Source organism: Phascolarctos cinereus, unplaced genomic scaffold, assembly GCF_003287225.1.
Source record: "Phascolarctos cinereus isolate Bilbo 61053 unplaced genomic scaffold, phaCin_HiC Scaffold_5;HRSCAF=322, whole genome shotgun sequence".
Lineage (NCBI taxonomy): Eukaryota > Metazoa > Chordata > Mammalia > Diprotodontia > Phascolarctidae > Phascolarctos > Phascolarctos cinereus.
This window is the reverse complement of record NW_027555958.1, coordinates 46339407-46357700: the sequence shown is the minus strand read 5'-3', so window position 1 is coordinate 46357700 and position 18294 is coordinate 46339407. Positions and strand designations below refer to the sequence as shown.

At 41.6% G+C, this 18294-nt stretch overlaps 1 protein-coding gene across 1 annotated transcript; it reads left to right on the top strand.

The window, feature by feature from the left end:
- Window positions 1-1181: 1181 nt before the first annotated feature.
- LOC110216892 (olfactory receptor 5V1-like) lies at window positions 1182-2156 on the top strand. The gene has a single exon (XM_020998938.1). It carries the CDS (start codon window positions 1182-1184, stop codon window positions 2154-2156), a length of 975 nt encoding a protein of 324 aa, XP_020854597.1.
- The last annotated feature ends 16138 nt before the right edge of the window (window positions 2157-18294 follow it).

Genomic DNA, 18294 nt, shown 5'->3' with positions numbered 1-18294 from the left:
TGTAAAGGATACAGAAAGAGTGATTAGAAAGGGAGAACCAAGAGCATGTGATAGCTCTGAAGCCAAGGCTTGAAGAAGCAGCATGGAGTAATGGAAAAGGCTCTGATGCTGGGGTAGGAGGATGTGGGTTCAGATCTGCTGCTTACTAGCTGTGTAACCTTGGGCAAATTACTTAACCTCTCTGGGTACCAATTTCCTTTTCCACAAAATGAAGGGATTAGACTAGTAGATCTCCAGCTCTCTTCAGATTCTAAATGTAGGTTCTAGGAGCCTTTCTAAAAGGAAATGTCCTGAACCATCCTCCATATGTAGTGTGATCGAAGTATTACTTTCCTTTCCTGGAAAACCAGATGAAGCTGGTCCATACCTCATTACCAACTCTTAAATTTAAATCAGAGTGCACAAAATTCTCTCCCATGGTACTTCCCTTTAGGATGTCTGTTGTCAACAGGATTTGGGCTGAATGGACAATTAGTTGGACCCAGTATGGCCATTCTTATGTTCTTATTTTCTCTTGAAGTACAGTGAGGTCATAGGCTTTAAAAGCTTGAGAGCCACCTTTATAACCACAGACAGCTTCTGTCCTGCCTCAATGAGCTAACCTGCCCTCCTAAGCATCTTGTCTTGCTCTTTGCCTCTCATTTCAGCTCCTGGTGGGATGAAATCAAATTAATTTCCAGCAATGGATAATCTACTGTGAACACTGGACAAAGGTCAGCCCTCTCTAACAATTTTGGTAGATCTATCTAAAGTTTGGGTTCATCTCAAATGATGTGAGTGAGATGATGCAGTGAGTATGGTTGTATCACCTTAGCATTTGCATTTTATTTGCCAGGAGGCAGTTTCCTTCCTACAAGATATCACCTAATTATATCCTTTAAAGAAGCCTAAGTGTAATACTCATGATCGTAAGCCTAGGACGTCAAAGCCAGTTGGGCCAGGGCAATCTAGTGAGAGAGAACTCCATATTCACAAGTTGAGAATTCCGGTCAAGCCAAGGTTCCTCCCTTGGGTGGCTGTCCTTGTATGAATATGTTTGTCCATTTTCGTCCTTCCTGTGAACTTTCTGTGCTGGGTTAAGTATGATTCCTATAGCCAATAGTGTAATAAAGGGGGGTGAGATAGAGGAAGGGATTAACTCTCTCCTCCCCCAAACAATATCTTCTATTTTCATTCCAGCTATGAAGGACATTAAAGAAAGGAGAAACCAAACAGTTGTCACTGAATTCATCTTCCTGGGGTTTTCCAACCACCCAGAACTACAGGGATTGTTCTTCCTGATATTTTTGGTTGTATACCTGGTAACTCTTCTGGGGAACCTTCTCATATTAACAGCCATCAGAATCAACCCTGTTCTTCATACTCCTATGTATTATTTCCTCAGCAACTTGTCCTTCCTGGACATCTGCTACACCTCCACCACTGTCCCCATCATGCTGGTGAATTTTTTCCGAGAGAAGAAGACCATTACCTATGAAGGTTGCCTGTCCCAAATCTTCTTCCTTGTTACTTTTGCAGGCTCTGAGTGTGTCCTGTTGGCTGCGATGGCTTATGACAGATTTATAGCCATTTGCCATCCATTACACTACCCAGTTCTCATGAGAAAGACAGTCTGTGCCTGCTTAGCAGCTGGGTCCTGGTTGTGTGGGGTAGTGAATTCTCTGACACACACAGGGCTCATGGCAACTCTCACTTTGTGTGGTCCTAACCAGATCAGCCATTTTCTCTGTGATATTCCCTTACTCCTGAAGCTCTCATGCTCAGATACTTCAGCCAATGAGATTGCAGTCTATGTAACCAGTGTCATCTTTGGTCTGAGCCCCTGCCTCTTCACTGCTGTATCCTACATGCTCATTATCTCTGCCATCTTGAAAATCCAGTCTGCTCAAGGGAGGAAAAAAGCCTTCTCCACCTGTGCCTCTCACCTCACTGTGGTGGTTATTTATTATGGAACCATAAACTTCAACTATGACCGGCCCAGGTCAGGCTACTCCCTAGATATGGTCATCCTGGTCTCTGTCCTCTTCTGTATTATTACACCCATGTTAAATCCTATCATATATAGCCTGAGAAACAAGGAAGTCAAAGTTGCCTTAAGGAAACTATGTGAAAGGTATATTTTATCCAGTAATTCAAGTGTTCAAATCAATTCTTAACCTATTGAACTTAGTCTAAAATATTAACTATTTTCAATATAATTGGTTTCCCCTGTAACCCTATGTATTTGATGCATTTAACAACCTTATTCTCCACCATAACACTTTCTTTTGTATTCTTTCCATTTTCTATTTTTATCTTCATTCTTTACCTGTCTATTTGTTGCTTCCTTACTAAGTACAAACTTGACAATTTCTCTTCACCTGCAAAAAACCCTCTTTTAACCTCCTGGCTATCAGTTTGTATCTCTCCTCCTATGTGGCTAAACTATTTGAGAAGGCCATGTAACATCAATGCCTCCATTTCCTTTCCTTTCAGTCTCTCTAAATTCTCTAGAATCTGCCTTCTGACCTCATCATTCAACTGAAACTGCTCTCTCCAAAGTTATCCACGATCCCCTAATTGCTGAATCTAATGGCCTTTTCTCAGTCCTCATCTGCTGCCTTTGCCACTGTTGATCACCCTCTTCTCATTAATGCTTTCTTCTTTCTAGGTTTTCCTGACACTAGCCTCTCCTCGTACTCCTCCTACCTAGGTGATCATTCCTTCTCAGTCTCCTTTGCTAGATCATTATTTAGGGCATGCCCACTAACCTTGGGTGCCCCACAGGGTCCTCTCCTGGACTGTCTACTCATTTTTCCCTTTTCTGTTTCATTTGGTGATTTCATCAGCTTCCATGGATTTAATTATCATGTCTCTGCTAATGAAGCTCAGATCTATTTATCTGGTGCTAAACCTCTCTGCTGACACCTCCAGTGTCATATCTCCAAGTACCTGTCGGACATCTTGAACTGGATGTCCCATAGACATCTTAACATGTCCAGAGCTGAATCCTCCCTTCTCCCTAACTTTTTACTATTGAGGGTAACCCCCATCCTTCTAGTCCCCAGAACCACCATCTAGGTGTTATTCATGACTCCTCACTCTTACTCTCTATATCTTATCTGTGGCCAAGGCTGAAGATGATCCCATCATAATATCTTTTGTATACGTTCCTTCTCTCTTCTAGCACTGCTACCATACTGATACCAGACCCTTACCATCTATGTCTGGACTACTCCATAGTCACTCTGTACTTCAGGCTGTCCTTCACTCAGATGGATGTCAAGGTGATCTTCCTAAAGCAGAGGTTTGACCATCTAAGCTCCCTACTCAACAAACTCCAGTAGCTCACTTTCATCAAAAGAATCAAATATAAAATACTCTGTTATTCAAAGCCCTATTAACCTGCTCCTGCTCACCTTTAGTCTTTTGTTTGTCGTATTTATTTTTAGTGTTAGAATAAAACAAACGTTTCCATGAAATATCATAAAATAAATGACTGCACACAAAAGTGCAAATCTATTATGTACAATTTGCTATTCCTTTTAAATAAACTTATCATGTACATTTTTTCCTCTCTCTCTCTCCCCACCCCCACCATGCCCTAGTGATGGCTACCTTTAGTCTTATTTTTATATTCCACCATGTACTCAGTGATTCAATGACACTGGTCTTCTTATTGTTCCTTAAGAAAGACACTCTATCCCCAACTTCTGGCATTTTCACTGGCCATAGGTCCTCCATGCCTGAAATACTTTCCCACCTCATGTCCACTTGCTGGCTTCCCTGGATCCCTTCATGGGCCACCTAAAATCCCACCTTCTGCAAGAAGCCGTTCCCAATCTCCCTTCATTCTAGCTCCTTCTATTTTTGAATTATTTCCAATTTATCCTGTTTATAGCTTGTTTGTGCATGATTGTTTTCATGTTGTATCCCTCATTAGACTTTAAGGTCCTTGACAGCAAGGACTGTCTTTCTTTGTATCCTTGGTAAAACTTTCTTTATATTCTCAACACTCAGTAGAGGGCACATTCTAAGTGCTTAAAAATATGTTTATTGACTGACTAAGAAGGGGGTGTGGACAGGCTTCATCAGACTGCCAGAAGGGCCCATACAAAATGGTTAAGAACTCCTAGTCTAGGTCAATATAACTCTTCCTATATAAATGATTCCTATAGTGGCAATAACAGAGAATTGAATGGGTACAAACCCAGAGGCTTATGCAATAGTACATGACTGTGAGCTTCAAGGAGAAGCTTCTTGAGAGCAAGGACTGGGATTTGTTTAGGTTTTGCCGTTCTTTTGATATCTCCAGTCCTTGGCATAGTGCATGCTACACAGTATGTCATTAATGCAGGAGCAGCTTTCATCTTGATGTGTTGGGGGGGAAAGGGGATATTCTTAATAATTAGAAGTTTTGAAAAGTGGAATGGATTAAATAATTATAGTACAGAATAACAAATGTTAAATTAATTTTTTAAAAGTACTGAGTTTGAGGGTGAAAGAGTCTTCATAACTGGGGACTCGAGGATGCCAAACACTGTCCTGTGGCACTTAGTTTTTGGAATCTGTATGTCTAAAACATTGTCCATTTCATGGTGTTCTAGAGTTCTACAATATCACGTCTAGTGAGCACCATTTCTGTATTTCTCCTTCATCTGGGAAATTAACATAAGTTGTTAATATGCTTGCAAGCTTTTGACTTCTTACATGACACTTTCAGATGATTTTTATCCTAGCATAATTTCAATCAAATATCATTTAAAATATGCCATACAGTTGCCTTCCTATCACTTGGCAGGCACTACATCACCTATAGAACTAAGGACTCTCTATGAACTCTGTACTACCTTATGGCATCGATGCTGGGTCAACTGGCAACAAGGTGATGGGTCAAAATAGGAGAAGCCAAGGACAGGACCCAGGTGATCATGATTGGATAAGTTGATTAAGGTAGAAAAGGTGTGAAAGAAGCAAGGAAAGAAGGTCAGAAGGAAGAAAGGAATGGACGAACGAAAAGGCATGTAGCAAGGATTTACTGCGTGTCACATGTTTTGCTTAGTCCTGGGGACAAATATAAAAAGACACACAGTTCCTGACCCCAAGGAGCTTACATTCTTACAAGGGAAGACAACATTTATAGGCAAGTGGTAGCCAGGGAAAGAGGTGAAAAAGTATTGGGGTGGGAAATGAGTAGTTATGCAAGTGGCAGAGAAATTGTAAGATGTCCTGGAATAGACAGCTGGATGGTTAGCTACCTAGTACATACCCATCATGTCAAAGCCAGAAAAGAGAAAAAAAAATTTATTATGATTTTTTGAGCTAAGGGCCAAGAATGAAATTTTTCTGACTGAGAACCACCCTCAACCATTATTATCAAACACTGCATGGTTTTGAAAATTAGCTTTTGCTGCAGACTTGATGTATCTTAATGAATTCATGAGCAGCTAGGTGGCACAGTAGATAGAATATTGGGACTGTAGTCAGGAACATCTGAGTTCACATTCAGCCTGAGACACTTACTAATTATGTGACCCTGGGCAAGTCACTGAACCCTGTTTGCCTCAGTTTCCTCATCTGTAAAATAAGCTAGAGAAGGAAATGGCAAACCACTCCAGTTTCTTTGCCAAGCAAACCCCAAATGGGATCATGAAGAATCAGTCACAACTAAAACAACTGAAAAACAACAATGAATTCAACATAAAACTACAAGGAAAAACAGCATTTATTTGTGAAATTTATACCATAGTAAAATCAACTTGGTGACAACTAACTTTGTTTGAATCACAAGTAATGTCAAACAGCTTTATACACTTCCATTGCTGTCAAAAGTTAAAATAAGTAAGATTAAACTTTAAAGTGTGTGAATACTTTTTTTTCCCCTGGAAAATCTGGTTGTTAATATTCACTGGCAAATTCTTTTAAACATTGCTTGAGCTCAGGGGGAGTGCAAAAATTAGCCCTGGCAACTAGGCTAATAACAATAATAATGATGATGATGATAATTAGTATATATGTATATGTACGTGTGTGTATGTACACTCCAAGGTGGGCAAGATATTTTATATCAATTTTCTCAAGTAAGCCTTGCACTTATATTCTCTCTCTCCTTCCCCACAACGTATTTATGCAAATTTAATTTATATTTATATGTGTGTGTGTGTGTGTGTATATAAATAAAATTTATATTATATATAAATACTTATGTCCCATCTATGACATGATGCAGTTCAGAAAAGAATAGGAATATTTAGGACATGATAAATGAAAACTTCTTGGAAGAAAGCACCACAAAAGAATATTATTTATAAGCGAAAAATTTGGCAGTAGCACTGGAGTGGGAAGGCAAGATTTTAAATAACACATCTATCTGGTTGAGGTCAAAGATCTGGGGAGGTGCAAAGAAAGAAATATCAGCAATATCAGTTAAGTCAAGGAACTTAGAGGAGGTGGTAATCAGGAGAGAGAGGGAAAGCTTGTAGGAACTGACAAGCATAAAATTACTATAAGCAAATTTAATCTCGGACAAAATATTAACTCAAAAGGAGACAAGAATCAAAACAAAAGAAATAAATAGAAGATGTAAATTCAACAATTATAACCATAAATGTACCTGGATTTTAAAATCTAATAAAAAGAGAATGGTTAAGAAAACAAGGCCCATCAATTTGTTGCAAATAAATAACACATCTAAAAAATAAAACTACTTACAGAATGAAAATGGGAGGCTAGTACAAAATGCAGCAGATAAAACTATTGTCACCAGTGAGTGTATTTACACAAAATGGTTTATAATATCTAAATTCATTAAGGTGAACAGGATAGAAAACAGACCATAAAATATAATCTAACAATTATAGGAGACTTATATGTCTCACACAGCATGATAAACAGAAATAGAAATTAGGAAAATATAAAACAGATATGACCACAGGACAAACTGGATTTGAAAGAACAATTCTGATTATAAAAACCTTGTGTTTGATAAATGTAAAGATTTAATTTGGGCCATAAGAATTCACTATTTGGCAAATATTTGTTGGGAAAACTGAAAGCAGTCTGACAGAAACTAGGTATAGACCAGTATCTTACACCATTTACTAAGATAAGGTCAAAATGGATATATGATCTAGACATAAAGGGATGTATCATAAGCAAATGAGAACAACATGGAACATATTACTTTTCAGATTTACAGATAAGAGAAGAATTTATGAATAAACAAGAGATAGCCTTGGGAGTTATAAAACTGGATAATTTTTATTACATTAAATTAGAAAGGGTTTATACAAATAAAACCAATGTACCCAAGATTAGAAGGAAAGAAGAAAATTGGGGGAAATTTTTTATGGAAAGTTTCTTAGATAAAGGCCTTATATCTCAAATACACGGGGAACTTTGTGAAATTTGTAAGAATATGAGTCATTCCCCAATTAGTAAATGGTCAAAATCCTTTGACAAACAAGCAGTTTTTGGAAGAAAAAAATTAAAGCTATATGTAATCACATGAAAAAATGCTCTAAACCATAACTGATTAGAGAAATGCAAATTAAAATTACTTTGAGATACCACCTCATAGGCATCAGACTGGCTAAAATGCCAGAAGAGGAAAATAACAAATATTGGAGGGGATGTGGAAAAACTGGGACGCTAATATACTGTTGATGGAACTGTGAATTGATCCAAACATTTTAGAGAGCAATCTGGAATTATGCCCAAAGAACTTGTATTTAAAATACGTGTGTGTGTGTGTGTGTGTGTGTGTGTGTGTGTGTGTGTGTGTGTGTATTTATAGCAGTTCTCTGTGTGGAGGCAAAGAATTGGAAACTGAGGAGATGTTCACTAATTGTGTAACGGCTGAATAAGTTGTGGTACATGATTGTGATGGAATATTACTGTGCTGTAAGAAATGACAAGCAGATTAATTTTAGAAAAACATAGAAAAACTTGCATGAAATAACTGGGAGTAAAATGAGCAGAACCAAGAGAAGGTCGTATACAGTAACAGCAAGATTGTTCAAAGAGTTAACTGTGAATGATTAAACTATTCTGAGTAATATGAATATTAAAATCAACTATAATTGGACCTATGAAGGAAAATACTATCCACCTGTAGAGGAAAAACTGATATACAGAAGTATGTATTGTACAGTTTCACATATATATATATATATGTGTTAAATGTTGAACTTATGTAGTATGGAGTTCAAAGGGAGGGTGACAGGTCAGAACTCAAAATGTAACAAAAATAAATAAATAAAATTTTAAAAATAGAGACGAATGCATCTTCTGAATGGATGACTAAAGAAAATACATATTCTCAGCATTTCTTGGCACATTTACATAAGTAGACAATGGTCACAGAAATATTATCAATAAATATAAAAAAGCAGAGATAGGAAGCACACCCTCTTAGACCATAAAATAATACTTAATACAGGAAACAAAAGCCAAATGTGACACTTAGTAATGCTATCCTGAATGAATGGATCAAAAATCAAATCACAGAAGCAATTAACAACTGTGCTAAAGAGAAGAATAATGATACAACATACCTAAAATTTTAGGATGCAGTAAGCAGTTTAGTAACCAGTGGCTAAAAATACATTACCAAACATTAAAAGAAGAGGAATAATAAACAAAACATGTAATTATTAAAATATAGAAACCTAGAGCATCAACAAACCCAAATTAAACACAAAAGAACTCAGAAAAAAAAGAGACATAATGAAAAATAAAATACTGTAGAAATGGCAAAAGGAAGCTGAGGTCTGCTTCTTTGAGAAGACCAATAAAATCAATAAACCTTTAGCCAAACTGATTTAAAAAAAAGATCAAATTACCAAGTAGTGAATCTGCAACAGGCAATAAAAAGAAATTATTAGAACCAACCATATACTCTTCTCTCTCTCTTTCCATTTATATGCTAAACAAGTTTTTTTTTAAAATAGCTGAGAAACACTACTTATAGAAGCAATAACATACAGTGTTTTTGATCTTCACGCACAGGTTGGCGGAGGGATCTTGCTGAGCCCCACAGCCCAGTGGACCCGGGTCCACCCCAACTGGACCCGGGTCCACCCCAACTGGACAGTTCCGACTCCCACAGCACTCCGTGGCTTCTCTGGGACGCGCCTCTGCCACCAGCCTGCCCTCCCTAAAAGGGTTTTCACACCTTGGGCTCCTCCTGCCCCGGGTCCTTCTCCTCTCCTAGCTCCTTCCTGCTGCAGCGGGACGACCTCTGCCCAGTGGCCTGGCTCCTCAGCCCTCTCTGCCCTTGGCCTGGCAGGCCCAGGTGACCTGGGCAGGAGGGCATCCTCCCCCAGCCCTGGACCCCGTGGCCCGGACTGCGCACCTGTGCTTCTCGTGGGTGGGGCCCGGCTCCTCCTTCCAGATTTCGGGTCTAAGCCCCAGGGAGAAGGGGGGGTGGGGTGGTCAGGGGCACCTCTGCTGCTCCATCCGGGTCATCCTGCTTCCTCTGCTCTCCTCCCCACTTCCCGTGTCTTCTCCTGGGCCTGTCACCTGCCCACGTGTCCCAGGAGTTCGGGCCTGGCCTTCTGGCCCCCAGGCGTGGGCATCAGGGCTTGAACCCCAAGCCCTCGGGGGAGGGGCTTGTAATGAGCCACGTGGTCCACTCGGACCTTCAGCCTTCTGGTCTGGGCGGTGCTCCCGGATCGTCGAGGTGGGCAGAACCGAAGCCTGGGCCTTGGCTCCGTCCTCTCCCGCACCACGTGCTCCCTGGGCTGGGAAAGCACGTGGATAGTCAGTATGGGAGGCCCCCAGGCAGGCCCAGGCGCTGGCGTCGTGCTCCAGGACGCTCGCGTGACCTCCCTCATATCGGCCTCGTGCAGAGTGAGATGAGCCTCCCCTTGGTCAGGCCCTTCCCTGGTGCCTGGGGCACCTGAGCGAGGGGGCGGGGGGGGGAAGGGGGTAGAGTGACAAAGGGGAGGGGCCACGGGGGAGGAAGGTGAGTCAAGGCCAAGAATTGAAAGGAAATGCAGGGTTTGGAACCAAGAAAAAAGATTAAGAAAAAGGGAAATAAGGAAGGAAGGGAGGAAGGAAGAAACGAATGAATGAAGGGATTTTATGTTTTAATCATCAAGCCTTGCAAACAAGACCTGTTCCAGAACCTGGTCACTGCCTATGTTTATGTTCCCGAACATTGTCTTTGATTTGCACTAGGAGTCATTTCCAGAGATGTTTCTAGATGACATCTCAGATCTCTCTGCACCTCCTTAAGAGGCTGCTGCATTGCAATAATCAATTTGCAAGCTCTACCGTGACAGGGGCAAGGGAGAGAAAGCCTCTTCTCCCCATCAGCAAGGTCCGTCCCTCCTTCCTTCCTTCCTTCAAGGTGACTGAACCTATAACTTTGTTTAAAAGGCTCCATCAGATATCTTAATCTCTAAGTATCCATTTCTGCCCAAGAATCTGCCTCTTGCACAAGGTGGGATTTGAGGTGAGTCTTGAAGGAAGCTGGGGTGGAGATGAAGGCGTGGGGGAACAGACACTGAAAAGGCATAGAGATGGGAAGTGGAGGATCCCAGGGGTGGTGAACAAGGCCACATGTGGCCTTCTAGGTCCTTGAGTGTGGCCTTTTGACTGAGTCCAAGTTTTACAGAACAAATCCTTTTATTAAGGGGATTTGTTCTGTGAAATTTGTATTCAATTAAAGGGCCACACTTGAGGACCTAGAGGCCACATGTGGCCTCAGTACTGTAGGTTCCCCACCCCTGATATTCCCTCCAATAGGGCTTAAGAATAACAGAGAACAGTAGAGGGCCTGAAGAGGCCTCCTAAAACCAAGCATCTGAGTCCCCCAGCTCAGTAAACAAAACAGCCTTCCCAGAGACATCACCAAAGGATATCATGGACATTTCACAGGGGCAAATAGCACTGTCAGATGCACCATTTGTCCTTGCCACGTCTGCTCCACCCATGAATGCTCTCCTTGTGTCTTTTCTGCCCATGCATGTGCCTTACGTCCCTCCATTTACACTCTGCTGTATGCTCTCTTTTCCACAGCTAATCTGGTTTCCTATGGACAAGTGTCCCCTGGTTTGTCTGGGGAGACCCTTTGGTCACTTAATTTGCTGTGCTGTTGAATTACACGTCCTTTTCTCTGATTGGCTGATAAAAGAAAACACATCAAGAAAAGATCATGAACTCTGATTTTCAGTGAATGCTGACTCGCACTCATGACATGCCTCCAACCTGGGGGTAGCAGTCATGGGAGTTCACAGGTGAAGGAGAGCCCCAGGTGCTGTATATATATGGAGAGACTAGATTGTAAGGTCCAGGAGGGCAGGGACCTCTGTCATTATGTAATGTGGGGTATAGACAGTAATCTTTAGTGAACTGAAGTTTAATATGTCAGAGTAGTAAGGGAAGATCAGATATGTTCACAAGGAAGTAAGTGTGGAAAGGCTTCAAAGAGGTGCTTTTCAGGGTTCCCTCAGAGCTGAAACATCCCATGAGCCTCTGACCCTGGGGAAAGGAAAGCCTCATTGCTTGAGGCACTAAAGAGGAGCTAGTCCAGTGACTCAAGAAAATAACCTTGATGATTAACACCTGCTCTGGCCTCTAGGGATTGACCAGGTTAACAGGAAATAACCTGGTTTATAACTTAAACTCTTCAAGCTGATGTCCCTCATCTCACACAGGAGTAACCTCTGTGGCTAGGCAAGAAGGTAGAGCAGCCAGCAGAGGAGGACCTGAAAAGCCCAAATCTTCTCATTGTAAGCATCTGGGCAGCAGCTCACTGCCAGAGGTGATTCCACCTCTGTTCTCAAGGCTAAAGCAGAAGCTTTTCAGTGTTATGCTCATGAAATTCATTTTCTTTCCATTCAAGAAACCACAACCTCTCCTGTGTGTTTTACACTTGGTTTTTTTCACTTATTTTTTCTCAAAGAAGAAAATTCCAAAGCAAGAGGTAAGTCATATTTTTATTAACTCAATTTTTTCTGAGTTTCCTAAAATCATTTAATTCTTTATCCTAGGAAATCCATGGGCAAAAGAATGTTCTTACCACAGGTGTAACCCATGAAATGAGGCCTATCAAATTTATTTTCAGCAGGGTTTATGTAAAGTAAAAAAGTTTTGACAATTTAATTGAAAAAAATAGTCAATTCTGCAAAAATACTATTATATTGCCACTGTGGATGGTAGAGTAGAATGATCAGTGCTCTAGAAAGGTGAGGCTGCCCAGTATGAAGGCTGCTTTGGAGGGAGCAGAGAACAGAGGATGAAGACCTTCTTTGGGGCTGCTACAGTAGTGCAGGCTGGCACTTGGAGATGAGGGCACATGGGAGCCCTGGGAACAACAGGGAGAATGGAAAGGGCAGATTTGGGAGATGTTTCAGAGAGGAAAGGACAGGATTTGTTTCCCAGCAAGAGAGAATAGAAGATTACACAAATAAAGCTACTGGCTGCTGTTCCCATTGATCTACCCCTTGAGCCAATAATTCTGATATGGTGCTTGGGTGGTTGTACTGGGACCCCAATTCCATGACCATGTGTCTCCCTAGCCTCAGAAACACTGTCCCTGGCAGTTTCTCCCCAGCCCAAGGACACTGTGCCTAGCAACTACTCATGAGTGGGCCCCAGCAAGACCCATATCTGTCTCCCTGCTGCAGTTACAAACAGCACCTGAAGGAATTATTAGTTTGAACTGGCTTTGCATTGCATCATAAAGATAGTCTTACCCACTGGACTATCTATACTACTGCCCCACCTCACTATCTATATCCTGGACTCCTCACTGTCTGTATTCTAGACCTAAGAAATATGTATAGTGCCTACATCTATCTTGTCAAGACACTGATTGGTGGCAGACTGGACAACTCTCAGTTACCCCTGACCGCTACTTAACTTAGTGACATAGCAGGCCTAAAACCCCACCTCTGTGTGGTCCCCCTTGTGGGCTTTTCCTGGTGAACTCTGGGTAGATAGATACAAGAAGTGCACATTCCTTTAAGAACTGACCACTCCTTAACCACTCCTGAATCCCACCCTGAATCACCTAGTTAGCATATTTGACACATGTTTTATTATATTTTATCCTATATAAACTTTAACTGTACCCCTCTAAGGTCACAGGTTCCTTAAGAATCCTTGCCTGCTGAAAAGTGTGACAATAAACTTTTTGCCAACTTGACTTAAAGAATGCTTGAGTCTGTGAATTCATTCCAGATGACCCTGTCTTGTACTCTAGTACATGAGGGGTCACAACCTCTCAGACCACAACAGTTCCATTAAACCTGAAGCTCTAGCCCCTGGTCTACTTCTCTCCCCAAGCCTGCAGGCCTGCCCCAACTGCCCAGACTTCAGCAGGAGACCCTGGCTAGCCTGGAGAGAATTTACTGTCTCTAGATGACAGTTTGAGGTACAGGAACAGTTTAGAAAAGAGAATGTACCCCTTAACAAGGGTACCCCAAAGAACCAAAGAAATATTCTAATTGGAAAGAACCTTAGACATCCTCTGATCCAACTTCCACTTCATTTCGTAAATGAGGGAACTCAGACCCAAAGGGTTTAAGATGATTTGTGTCAGGCCACCTATCCTTAAATAGAAGACTAGAAGCCAAGTTTTCTGTCTCAAGATCAAGTGCTCCTCCTGATAGGGATGAGATCTGAATCCTTAAAAGGAAAAGACCATGTCTTTGGGATCTGGACCCTAAAAAGGAAAAGCCCTGGACTTTCCCATGTGGCCCAAGTCCCTGGCATTCGCCTGGGGCAGCCGGCCCTTCCCAGTTAATCCTTTCATTGTGGCCCCACACCCAAACCTCCAATTCTTAGTTACCTGAGCCCAGCCTTACCTTGGATTGCCCCCTGGCCACTTCCCACCCTTAATTCCTTCTAGACCCCCCTTCTCTTTTCCCACAGTCTTCTCTATATACAAAAAGATCCATCTTATCCCCATTAAAGTGCTAAGATTCCTTAAGAGTCTGGCCTGGTTGTATTCTCATTACAAAGGCTCAGATTCTTAAAATCTGGCCAAGAGTGTGATTCTTAGAATCTTGCCCACCCTGATGGTTGTTCTAATTATACCTTGTCTTTGGCTGAAAGAAGGCTTGGGGTCGAATTCATATGAGGCAGGATATGCTTTGCTTGCCCTTCAATATCGGGGTCCCAGCACCCCTAAATCTCAACACTCCCATTGTACCTCTTGCCTCTTTTCACCCTATAATATCTGATTCACAGCATATTCCTCTGATCAGGAGTGAAGCTGCCTGAGTGGTGTGAGTCTGAGCCCAGCCAATTCCTACCTCTGCGATCTTGTGCAAAGCACTCAATCTCAGCCTCAGTTTCCTCATTTGGAAAATAAAAGCACTTGGTTTGGGACATGTAGTACTTGAAATGAAGGTGGAACATCCATGTGATGATGTCTTGGAAAAAATCTAGAAGTGGAAGCATGGGCATGAGCAGCTTTTCCAAGAAATTTATCAGGGAAGGAGAGAAGAGAGATGAGATGGTAGCCAGATGGACTAGATACAGGGCTGGGGAACCTCAGCCTCGAGGCCACATGTGCCCCCCCCCCCGGGTTCTCAAGTGTGGCCTCTGACTGAATCCAAACTTCATAGAATGAATCCCCTCAATAAAAGGATTTGTTCTATAAAACTTAGAGTCAGTCAAAAGGCCACACCCAAGGACCTAGAGGGCCACATGTGGCCTTGAAGCCACAGGTTGCCCATGCCTGGTAGAATCATCAGAGGAAGGTTCTTTTACAATTATGTCTGGAGCTTAGATGGGAGGTCAAGGCTGCATATTATGATTTCAGAGTCACTTGAACAGACATAGTTGAACCCACAGGATTGAATGATATTTTCAAGGGAGAGCCAGTAGAGAGAGAAGTGGGCCAAGAACAGATCCTTCAGGAATACTCTTTTTCAGAGGTCTATAAAGGATACAGAAGGATTGGTTAGAAAGGCAGGAGTACTAAGAGAATGTGACAGCTAATATAATAATAATAGCTAACATGTATATAGTTTATATATTTATACATTGCCTGTGCTAAGCATTTTACAATTATTAAGTCATTTCATCCTCCTAGCCACTCTGCATATAAAGTGTTATTATTATCCCTGTTTTGCAGTTGAGGAAACAGAGGCAACAAAGGGTGAGTAACTAGTCCAAGCACACAGCAATTAAGTGTCTGAGGTTGGATTTGAAATCAGATCTTCCTGACTCCAGGCCTGACAACACTCCACTGTGACAACTGGCTGCCTTGGTTATTAAGCCAAAGAAGTATCTGATAGGAAAGAGTGAGTTAGGCAACACTGGAGAATTCAAAGAGGATGAGGACTGAAAAAAGGCCAAATCATCTGAAAAGAAGAGTCACTGATGATCTTTGAGGGGATGGTCTCAACAGAGAGATGGGGATAGAAGCTCAGTACTAGGGACTGAGGAGAGGATGGGTTTGGGAGAAAGTAGAGGCATTTGGGGAAGACTTTTATGATGAATTTAGCAGTAAGAAGAGAAAAGTTTCAGGATGGCAGCTTGATAAACTTAACAAACTTGGTTTTTGTTTGCTTGTTTTTAAGTTTTAAAATTGGGAAGACCTGAGCATGTCTACACATAGAGGGGAAGGAAAAATTGATAGTACATGAAAGAGAAAATTGTCTCTGTAGTAAGGTCCTGAAGGAGGGAGTAGATAATAGGTTCAAAATCAGGGAGAAGTATTAGATTTTGTTAGGAGAGGGGATGCCTTTTATTCTGAGAGAAGAGGGATATAGAAGAAAATGAGTGGGGATGCTGAGAAGTGTTAAGGAAAGAGAAAGTATAGTTGTCTGAAAGCTGTATTTGATGTCCTCAATTTTAGTGAAGAGGAAGCAGAATTGCAGAATTTGAGTGTTATATGGGACCTCAGTGGCCATCTTGTACAACCCATACACAAAAAGAATCCCCACTATCACACCCCCAGCGAATGGCAAAATCATCATTTGTTAGACTGAGGATCAGAGGGAAGGAAGAATTTGGAGTTGATGCTATGGGGAATAACAAATGAAGTCAATGAGATAGAGCAGAAGTATTGTCAAGAAACAGTGATTGTAACCCAAGCTTTCAGTGACTGAAGTCATCAGGGTTCATGATTTTCTCCACTAACATTCAGAATTCCTGGATGAGAAGCAGTAAAATCAGATGCTGAAAGTTACACAGGAATAAATAATCACAGGTGACTAATATTGAAGGTGAAAGTTGCAAGGGAGTGGAGGAAAGTAACTAGTGAAACCTTCCACTGGCAGACCATGTAGTCATGGCTATATATGGTGAAAACAAAACCATAGGGAATGAGTAGGATTGGGAAAATAGAGGAATGTCAAGGGCCTATAGACTTTGATAGGGGCAAAGAATAGATTCACTGTGAGTGTCAGAGGAGAGAGGGAAACGGGGATGAGACTGGTCATGGTAGAATTTCAAAATTCCTGATATTATATTTGACACAGTTCTGGAGTTGTTGAGGTCTTACATGTGACCCTACAGATCTAAAAGAGGGTCAGGTTGTTAGAGAACTCATCAATAAGTCCTTGAGATTGACAGCAGAGGAGAAGAAGGAGAGGAAGATCCTGATAGAGTAATTGAGAAACCTGAGAGTGGCCTAAAAATTGTAGATGCCAGTAAAAAGAATGGGGAGAATATGATTCTCTAAAGTTTTTGGTAGTTCTTTCCAGGGGTAGATTGCAACCCACCCTTGCCTGCTCATCCTGTGCTGCTCTTGTCTATGTAATCCTGAAAGCCTGAGTCCACCCAACTTGCCAGAAGCTGTCCACTTTTTTTTCACATTAGGTAAAAAGGCCATTCTCTGCCTCATTTCTTACCTAGCTTTAATCACTGAATGGGTCTTGCCTCAGTCAAACTGAGACCTGTTAAGGACCTTAACTTACAAAGGCCAAAGTCTCCTGCTAGATCCAGGGCCATCTCCAGTCATCCTGATCTATATCTTGCCACTGGACCCAGATGGTTCCAGAGAAGAAAGTGAAACTGGTGACTTCATAATGTTAATACAATGTTCTGTTGAAAAGATACAACTTTGCTGTTATGAGAAGCTTGAATTCATTAGAAGTACATCACAATTTCCTGAATGCAGTTAACCCATTCTACCCCTTCTTCTGAACTGAACACAGCTCACATTCCACTTTCTTTGCCTGTCCTGGATTTGTGTACTACTGGAAAGCTCTGTGGGACGTCCATTCAGATTCATGTAATAATGTGGACAATAGACACTCTTTGTCTACTTGGTCTTTTCAGTAATAATAACAATAGCACTAAGTTTTCTAAAGCACTTTATATGTCTTGATCCTCACACCAGCCCTGTAAGATACATTCTACCAATAGTGTTATCCCAAGTTTGTAAATGAGGAAACGGAGACTCAGAGAAGTTGAATGACTTTCTCAGTTCAAATGAGGTCACACAGGTTGTATCACTTCTTTGCTCAAACCAGGACTTGACCCAGGTATTCTGGTTCCAATTCAAGGATCCATACTGGCTCCAGCTCTTGCCATGTTTCTTGCTCTCTAACTCCCAAGAGAGGAAATAACCTCCTATAATCCATTTTTGGAAAACGCTAGGTATTAGGGAATTTTCTGTAATGAACTGAAGTATGCCTCCCTATGATTTGTACCCATGGGCTCTATGTGATGAGATTGCTATTAGCTGCTGAAGACGCATTCTTTGGGAGCTCCTGATATCAAGTATTCTACCCTAGTATCACTGTTTCTTGCACAAATCCTCAAGAATGACTGACTGCCTCTCTTCTCCCTTTGATTCCCTCTCTTCTCTTACCTCTCCATTTCTTTCACTCAAACCTTTTTCCTTCTGCCTCTTTGGTTCAAGACTCCAGGAGTTTGAGGTTTGATGGCCAAATTTCATTGTGCCCCTTTCCTCCCCTCTCTGCCATGACCTCCAGCCTGGCTCTTTCTCATTCTTCTCCTTCCTCTAAACAAGGTGATTGTGTTGTTGCCCAATAGGCAGTCGATGATCACAGGGCCCAGAGTTTGGGTAACCACAAGCCCCACACTTGTCCCCCAACTAAACAGGACTGAGGGGAAGGATCAAGCAACATAAACACTGCTTCTGAAAAAATCCTTCAGAGGGGAACATGGAATGGAAGTCTGCGTCCCCTAAGAAGGGACATGGAGTAAAGAGCACATACAACATCAGTGATGGGGTACACAGGATGAGAAGCAGAGTAAAGTTTTACCCTAAGGGCTATTCCTTTATATTTGTAGTTATTTCTCTTGGTGGCTTACAGAATTTGTTGCTTGTCATTGAAACTGTGAAATGTAATCACTATGTATTTTGGAGTTTGAAGCCTA